We start from the raw sequence: 9,013 nt of genomic DNA on the forward strand, positions 1-9,013 counted from the left end.
AACCTTTTTGAACTCTATCTCTTTCTCTCTTCTTTTAAAAGTTTTATAATACGTTATGCCTCTCTCTTTTCTATAATTTTATAACAATTTAGTAGATTTCTTGTAAATCTATGTTTTGGGACACGAGGAATTGTCCAATGTTAATTTATTTCTATATTTAATATATTATAATATTTCTGATTAAGATTTGTCTGATGTCACACTTTTTATATTTTCTCTATCCCACCCAGAATTTAATTTTATATTAGATTATTCATTTAAATTATATATAATAATAAAATATTATTAATTTATGAATTTTTTATTGGTTTGTTCTAATGTTGGGAGGGAATCCAGAAGTTTCTGCGCTTTTGGTAATCCACCGACTCACCTCACCGAAACTTCTCGAAATCACCAGAAGACACCAACCTTCCATCCCGCTTCCAATATACATTCTCCTCCGAGCCAATTCAGCAGCAGCGTGTGTTTCGCATTATATCGGTTACGTCCTCTTTGGTTTCTGCTTTTGTCCAGACAAATTCACAAGCACTAGTGCAATGGCTGAAGACGGCGCCGTCACGGTCTACAACAGCAGCGCCATCACTGATTCCAAGAAGAACCCATTTTCGCTCAAAGCAGGATTAACCCAGATGCTGCGCGGCGGGGCAATTCTCGAAGTCACAAATGCCGATCAAGCCAAGATCGCCGAAGAAGCCGGCGCTTGCTGTCTTATTGTGTCGGAGCCTCCCCACCGAGGTATTTCCCGTATGCCCGACCCGTCCCTGATCAAGGAAATCAAACGCACCGTCTCGATCCCTGTAATGGCCAGAGCCCGTGTCGGTCATTTCGTCGAAGCCCAGATCCTCGAATCCATTGGGGTCGATTACATCGACGAGAGCGAAGCTCTTGCTCTTGCAGACGAGGAAAACTTCATTAACAAGCATAACTTTCGCTGCCCATTTGTTTGTGGGTGTCAGAATCTTGGGGAAGTGTTAAGGAGAATAAGAGAAGGGGCAGCGATGATTAGGACTCAAGGGGATTTATCAGGATCTGGAAATATAGCAAAGACTGTGAAGAACTTGAGAACAATAATGGGTGAGGTAAGGATTTTGAATAACATGGATGAAGATGAAGTATTCGCCTTTTCGAAGAAGATAGCGGCGCCGTATGATCTCGTGGCGCAAACCAAGCAAATGGGCAGGCTGCCAGTGGTGCAATTTGCGGCCGGAGGAATTGTGACTCCAGCGGATGCGGCGCTCATGATGCAATTGGGCTGCGACGGCGTGTTCGTAGGGTCGGAGATTTTCGAGCATTCGGACCCTTATAAGCGTGTCAGAGGTATAATCCAAGCTGTTAGGCACTATAATGATCCACATGTGCTGGTGGAGACTAGCCGCGGGTTGGAGGATAGCATGGCTGGTATGAATCTCGGCGAGGACAGGATCGAGCAGTTTGCAAATGAAGGTGCTTAATGGTTCAAGAATCACTGGAATGTCTGTCTCTTATCTGTTATTAGGCATATGGTTGCGTTTAGGTCAAATTAGGTTGTTGAGCGTAGGGGACTCTTCTTTTCTTCTTCTTCAACATGATAGTGTAGATGGTATAAGACTATATATATAACTGTTCCGTCTCGTCGTTATCCTCATTTTACCATGAATATGATCTCAATATGGTACGTGTTGAATTTTATTTTGTGGGAGTAAAGAAAAGGAACTTGAATAAATTCGTGAAATCTCGAGAACAATATTGTGGCAACTTGCATCTGCACAATAAACTAAATAGTCACTTCTGGATGAAGAACCCAGTTGTTGTTTACAATTCAGTGGTTTGTATAATTCAGTTTGAGAGGAGAATACGTATTAGTCGGTGCCAACGTTCCCATACTTCACTTGTAATGCATCGTTATGATAAGATTATGTTTCTTAAAATGGATATTCTTATGTTTTTGGAAATACATTGTACTCGACAAAATTCATGCATATGCGTTTTGTTCGATTGCCTATTCCCGTTGCTCTTTTCCATCTATTTTTTTTCCTACTCTGTCAGCTCCAGTTATAACTTTAGCATGCAAAGAAAGTGGTAATCAGGGGGCTGTACTGGCTTCTGCGTCTGCAAGAATGCGAAAGGGAAATTCCTCTGTTTTTGTAATTTCTTCTTTATTTCAGAAAGCAGCAAACAAATTCAAACTGACCATCACATCAGGATCTTTATCTTGGAAGAGAAGAGAGCCTCCTACATCTCTTATTGTCACTAGCTTTAGGCTTCAAGCTCTTTCGAAGCCTATGCAAATTCTCTCTCAATCCCATTTTATGAAGGTCAGGGCAAGCTAAATGTCCCTTTTTTCTCCTATCCTACCTGTCACTTTCTTTTCCATAATTCTTCATCAGATAAGTTCACAAACACTATTCCATCTAAAAAAAAAAAAAGGTTCACACCAAGGGCCCTACAATGGCACTGTAGGGGGTTTAGTATAGCCAAACCCAAACTGGCTCCAACAATAACCAATTCTGCATCAAGGAGGGACAACAATGATCGATGCAAAAGAAGCAGGAGCATGCACCAACATGATATCATAGTAATGACGTTACTACAAGAAACAGGTCGATCACTCAAATGAAGCAGATGATTGCAGTTACAGTGGCTATGGACCCAAGCCTGGTCCCGGTTCCAGTAATGGTGAGGGTCCATATTGTGTATTTTGTTGAAGCCGAGATATTGGAAGCCATTTGGGTGGATTTAATTGTCACGATTGCTACCCTGCTTCATGAGATGGATGATTAGTGAGCATAAATTCCCGCTACTTTTGGTCTGTGAGTGGTGGTAGCTAGTGGTAGCTGAGAGGTGTCACTCAAAGAAGCATTTATGAGTATAATGGAAGGCCTGGCAACGATGTCATGGGAGGACTTATCTTAGCGGGCTCCTCAGTCAATTTGTGACGCCGGCAATGAAATCTATAAGATGATTGACACGTCTATGAAAACAAGGTTTTGGACTTTTTCACAAACCAAGCAAATGGGTACGTTTTTAGTTGCACAGTTTACTACAGGAGGCATTTTGACTGGCCGCAGATGTTGCAGATGCAGCACTCCTGATGCATTGATAGTATGTTTGGGGGTTGGAACCCAATGTTTGGAGGAGACTGAAAATATGTAAGAACATACCTTTCTTATACATATAATGTGGCATTAATGTTTGTCTTATGTTGTTGTCTTCAGTCTTCACTGATCTATGTATCTGATACAGCAGCTTCCGTGAAAGTTCGCCAACCTGTGGTAAGAAAAACTGAGTTGATCAAATTGCATATATCTTACAGGTGATGTTTCTACAAGGATATGTACTCGTCAAAAATATTTCTATATGGATATTTTACTGAATTTTATTGGCTCACCTAAAGCACTACTAATTAAATTTTATTGAATTATTTGTAAATTTCGACTTACATATGATTATGTGTTAATTTTTTAATATATTTATATATATATATATATATATATATATATATTTGTTTTGCAACTCTATATCTGAGTATGGTTTGTCGAAGGGACTCTGGGAAAATAAATAATACGACACCCACGAAGAAACCAGTCAAGAAGTGCTGCAATAATAATGACCTATAGTACAAACTTTAACTGTTCCCATAGGTTTTGCTGATAAACAAAAGAGGGTGACCAAACTAGGTCTCTTAGACTCCTCTTTCGAATTCTAGGATCTAAACTTAGAGATAGATAAACATGATTGTGAGCTCTAGAACATCAATTAAACAGTAAATGGTGTGTGAGCTCGATGTTTTTTAACTACAGAATCTCAATCCAAGAGTGACCATCTTTATTGGGAAAAAGAGTATTTCCTAAATTGCATTCTCTGCTTGGAGGCTTCCATTGTTAAACAGGCATCTCAGAGACATCTCATAAGCAGTAAATATAGCCCCATTCACTATAAATGCCCTAGCAACCGCAGTTCCTAATCCTCGCCAGAGCACCCTGTATCCCTCTTCTCTTACACTCTTGCGGAAGCAATCAACAATGCCACTGTATTTTGGCAGAGAGGATTGCGATTGTGCTTGCAACCTGGTCTTTACAACATCCAGGGGGTAGCAACAAGCCCAGCTGGCAACTCCTGCTAGCCCTCCTGCCACCATCATTGTTTGCAGGCTTTCTTGGCAGCTCTTTCTGCAGCCCGGGTGAAGCTGCTCTCTCATATACTCGTATGTCCAAAAGTACAAACAATGAGCGGGCGCATCCCTCAGCACAGTTATGGTTAGACCTCGGTACATTCCCTTTAAACCTTCTGCTTTGAATATGCTTTTGGCAACGCTCATGGGGCCGTTGTGAGCATCTGCATGATGGAGTTTCGCATAGACGTTATTCTGCAGTTGAAGTCGGATTTTGACTAATTCTATAGGAGTGAGCAGTAGGCTCTGAAGAGCGCCAGTGCAGAATCCTCCTAAAGCAACACCCTTGTAGGAAGGAGGATCTTGAGCAGAAAGGGATGAGTCGAATGCTCGAGAGAGGACAGCATTGATCTGAAAAACCATTGCATTCTGCAAAGTGGAAAATGAATAGTCAGCATGTATGGCTCCATTCGTGGAGACAATGGTAATATGATTTTCACAAAACCAAAAACCATCGCTGTTTTAAGATAATGTGATTATATAATTTATATTGTCCAGTTTGGTTAGCCAGATCACATCTGGAGCTGTACGGCTGAGATCACTTGGCTAATCAAACAGTATTTCAACATTTATATTTCATCTCTAAGTTTTGAAAATATTCACTTAAATAAGCAGTAAGTAAATAGTATAAAATTTATAGTAAACAGTACAAAACTGACCTAAATTGACATTAAACAGTGCAAAATAATAAATAAACAGTGCAAAATCTCAAACGAACGAGTCCTCTCCAAGCTGTGGGATCCATATCTTTATCAAATCTCAAAAAATAAAAATTATATCATCTTATCTCACTATCCGAACATATACTTCTTTTACAAATTATTTTATCTCATCTTAAATAAAAAATCTTACTACTATTTAAAATATCTCATTTCATCTTATCTGAATTACCTAACCACACGAAATCTTAATGCATTTGGGTTAAGGGCATGTTTGGAAATCATTTTCATCCTATCCTATCTCATCTTATCTTCTTGTATCATTCAAAAATAAACACTTTCAAGCTAATTATTGCAATTTTTTAAACTAATTATTATAATTTTTTTAAATTTTCAAACAAAAAGTAAAAAATAATTTAAAAAATTTTAAAACAAAAATAATATTAAAAAATTATATTTTAACAATATCTTAACTTTATAATATTTTTTATTCAATTTTTCTTTCTTATTTTTCAAAATTAAAAAAATACTTAACTAAAATTATCTCATTATTATTTATAAATCATCTTATCACTATTTATAAAATATTTTCATTTCAAATCTCATTTTTTTGGAACATTCTCCAACTAATAGAAGTACAAACACGGAGTATTTGTGTGCTGACCAGTACTGTATTCATTGAATCAATATCGATGGCAGCATCTTTTCTGGTCTCAAAGAAAAACCAATTTGAAAGAATATAATTGTTTATTTCGTGTTGAGCCAGCCAGGCATGGGGTCCCAGAGGAGTAGCCACCACAAAATCAAACTTGGGGTCCCCAAATACGTAGAAGACAAAGTAATACTTGGTCCTTGGAGATTACCGAGAAATGAAAGATACATAGAAGACCAGTGGACCAGAGGAGGCGCTTATCACATGCGTAATATTGATAAGAGATACGGAGGACTGGTTGTTGGAGGCAGCCAGATTCCTGATAGTGACTCGACTATAAGGATAAGAAAATATTGTTACACCTACCAAATTTATTAAAAAAATATAAAATTAAATTGTTTCGTTTCATAAAATTATTATAATTTTTTTAAATTTTTAAATAAAATTAATATTAAAATATTATATTATAATAATATTTTGTTTAACTTAAATATCTCACCTCATCAACTGCATAATCAAATGAAGTCTAATAAATTATGTGTTTGTATTTTTTTTAATGATTAAAAAATATATTTTAATACATTTGTGATTTTTTTATTATTTTTTTTAAATATTTAAAATGTTTAAAAAAATATTTTATAAAAAAAAAAAAAACGAAAATTGCCGTCATGATTCTCTGTGAGAACCTCTGTGGGTGGCATCACCCGAAAAGGAAAAAGAAGGCAGTCTCATCATTCGTGGTAGATATAAAAAACAACGTCACATCAACGATATTTTGAGAGCAAATTGGTAATACTTTTCAAACACCACAGTTAGCAGTAAAACTTCTTCCAAATGACAAAGCAGAATCTCAGAATTAAGAACCAAGAAATCTTTAGATCCAAACAAGGTTGATAAGCTATACTTGGTTGGGAAAACGGGTGGCCAAATATCGGTGAGGTTCAAAGAAATCGGGTGGCCGATCCTCCATGTGAGTACCTTAAAGTTACAGCAACGCTACAATGATATCTACGACATGGAGGATCGTGCCTACCTTGTGATCATCGAAAGAAAACCGAAAAGAGGAATTGAAAAATGATAAATAAAACAAGAAAATGAGCAACGAAAGCCGAAAGGAAATACCTGAAAAGTGATAGATGCCAATGGCGCACCCATGCCTCTGTAGAGTGCCGCAGGCCCTTCCTTGGCTACGACATTGCGAAGGATGCCAAAGGCAGAACCCGCATTAGAGTGCTGTTGGCGTACACGGAGAGTGTCGAGCGGATAACCAGATATTATTCCGGCAACACCTCCTAAGCCTCCAGCCACAAATTCTCTGCCCAAACTGCTTGCAAGAAACTCTGGTGCGAAATCCATGATATTCTTGCACAAATACGACAACTTTTTGACTTCTTGATGCCAAGAAATCAAATCTTGTGCTCCCTTTTGCTTGCACGGATCAGATTAGTGATCTGAGGTTGCGTGGCTGTTCAAGGATTTCTAGTACAAGAAATCTCTTTTGTTATCTCAATCTCACTCTCTCTACCTAGATCGACCTTTTAGTTCATTCCTTGCAAGAATGAAAAGAATTCCAATGTTCCGCTCTTTTCTCCCTTGCCAAATACCAGAAACCAATCTTATCCAGTCCCTTCTATTTCTGAATTTCTTCCTGCTTTTCTCTCGATTTGCCTCTGTTCTTTAATAGCGAAGAAAGAAAGAAAGAAAGAAAACAGAAGCAAAGGAACAACCCAACTCCTAGAATTTGCAGGGCTACGAGGTTTATATTTCTCGTCGGTTTGAACAGAGGAAGCAAACAAAAGCCACCTTGTCGCTATTTCGTTGCAAGTGCCTTGGAAGAGGCTAATTATTGGGAGTTCGGTCCCGTTTTAGTTGGAATTGAATGGAATTGATGGGTGTCTTATATCTTGGATTATGGGAGATGTGAGTTAATTTAATATAAACGATTCCATGAAAATAAATGTACAAAAGGAATCTACCTTAACGCATCAAACAAGGTTCATTTATAGATTTACTTATATAAAATATTTTTAGAATTTTACTGCTCATTATTTACACATAACACACACTACACTTATTTTTATTTTTTTCTTCTTAAACTAATTTAATTATTCTGCTCATCATCTATATATAATATACTTAGTAATATAAAAAAATGTGGTGTGTAGTGTGTGTAGATGATAAATAAAATTTTTCATATTTTTATTAATTGCGTGTTAATTTAATGAACCTTTCTACACATCATCCCTATTCTATACACATACTTGATTTTTGATTTTTCATTTTTGATTTTTGTTTTATTCTTGTTAAACTAAATGAAGTTTTCTAATCATCATCAATACACCACACATTTACTAAGAAAAAAATCAAAAAACCAAGTATGATGTGGAGATGATGAGTATAATTTTTCTAATTTAATAGGTCTAATTTTAAGTGAGTTCTATTAATAGGTTCACTCTTAAGTTAATGAAGTGATGAAAAATTTTTAAATTATCTAATAATTATTTTCAATTAATTATTCTTAATAAGGTAAATAATATAATTTGTAAGCTGACTTCGATCACACAATCTTTAAATGACATAATTTTATAAATTAAATCTTTTGAAATCAACAAAATGGATGAAATGTTATCTATACAGTAGATAAATAGATGCCTATCGAAAGTTTCTCAAGAGAAATAGATGTCCACGGGCTATGGACCAATTAGATGCACCGCACGTTGGCTCTGTGTCTTTAGTGCATTGAGCCTAGTGTTAAACTACCTCTTCTTTTCTAGACTTATGATTCACCTCAGTGTGGAATGATGCAAGAAAATATGCCCATTTGTCTGTCCGAGAGATTGATGACTTGTTTGAAGTTTTTTTTTTATTAAAAAAAAAAAAAAAAAACCACCTTAACGTGGGGGCATGCACTACAGACATGCTCTTCTTTATTTTTGTCGAATTTGTTACACATGATAGTTTGAGACAGAACGTCATGTCGTCATTTGTTTTTGAGGACAGCGGAATATACGCTCACTCTACTTTGAGAGTCTGAGACAAGCTTTTCCTCATCGTTCTAGTCATTAACTTCTGCATAAAATTTCAGGCACGAATCATCTCAGTGGCAAGAGAATCTAAGAGGAATAATCCGAGTCTTATCCATTTATTACTACTCTTCCTCAGATGGGTTGATTCGCTGTCCCAAAAACATCATGACATAACTCAATTTTTGGTCACTTCTACAGTTAATGTCAAAACACTGTCTCGTGTATCGAAACACCACCTTCACTTTCTTGTTGAGCTTTATTTGTAGATGGAACTTGTGCATTTCCTCTTGTCTGATCTTGGATTTCTCAGCTATGATCATAAAAAGACAGAAGAGTGTTTTGTTTCTGGTTTTACACGTCCAAAATGCTTGGAAGGATGAGAGAGCAAATGGGAAGGCAGATCATGAGGTCGTCCTCATCATAAACTCTCTCTTCGTGGAAAGGTTGGAGACAATGGGGAACACGAGCGGTAGGCACAGATCAAAGATTTTGACTTGAGAAGTTGGGAATCTCTTTTCAAAAGAAG

The 9,013-nt window shown here is 36.8% G+C and overlaps 2 protein-coding genes across 2 annotated transcripts; one reads left to right on the forward strand and one right to left on the reverse strand.

The window, feature by feature from the left end:
- The first annotated feature begins 312 nt into the window (after nt 1–312).
- LOC122301052 (pyridoxal 5'-phosphate synthase-like subunit PDX1.2) lies at nt 313–1,723 on the forward strand. Its single transcript, XM_043112123.1, has one exon. The coding sequence runs from the start codon at nt 318–320 to the stop codon at nt 1,449–1,451; it is 1,134 nt and encodes a 377-aa protein (XP_042968057.1). The 5' UTR covers nt 313–317; the 3' UTR covers nt 1,452–1,723.
- Nucleotides 1,724–3,557: 1,834 nt separating this feature from the next.
- LOC122301053 (mitochondrial arginine transporter BAC2-like) lies at nt 3,558–7,333 on the reverse strand. Its single transcript, XM_043112124.1, has 2 exons — nt 6,584–7,333; nt 3,558–4,519 (listed from the first exon to the last, which is right to left on the reverse strand). The coding sequence occupies exons 1-2, from the start codon at nt 6,815–6,817 to the stop codon at nt 3,827–3,829; spliced, it is 927 nt and encodes a 308-aa protein (XP_042968058.1). The 5' UTR covers nt 6,818–7,333; the 3' UTR covers nt 3,558–3,826.
- Between the last annotated feature and the right edge of the window lie 1,680 nt (nt 7,334–9,013).

The sequence above is a fragment of the Carya illinoinensis genome, chromosome 2 (assembly GCF_018687715.1).
Source record: "Carya illinoinensis cultivar Pawnee chromosome 2, C.illinoinensisPawnee_v1, whole genome shotgun sequence".
In the NCBI taxonomy this organism is placed as follows: Eukaryota; Viridiplantae; Streptophyta; class Magnoliopsida; order Fagales; family Juglandaceae; genus Carya; species Carya illinoinensis.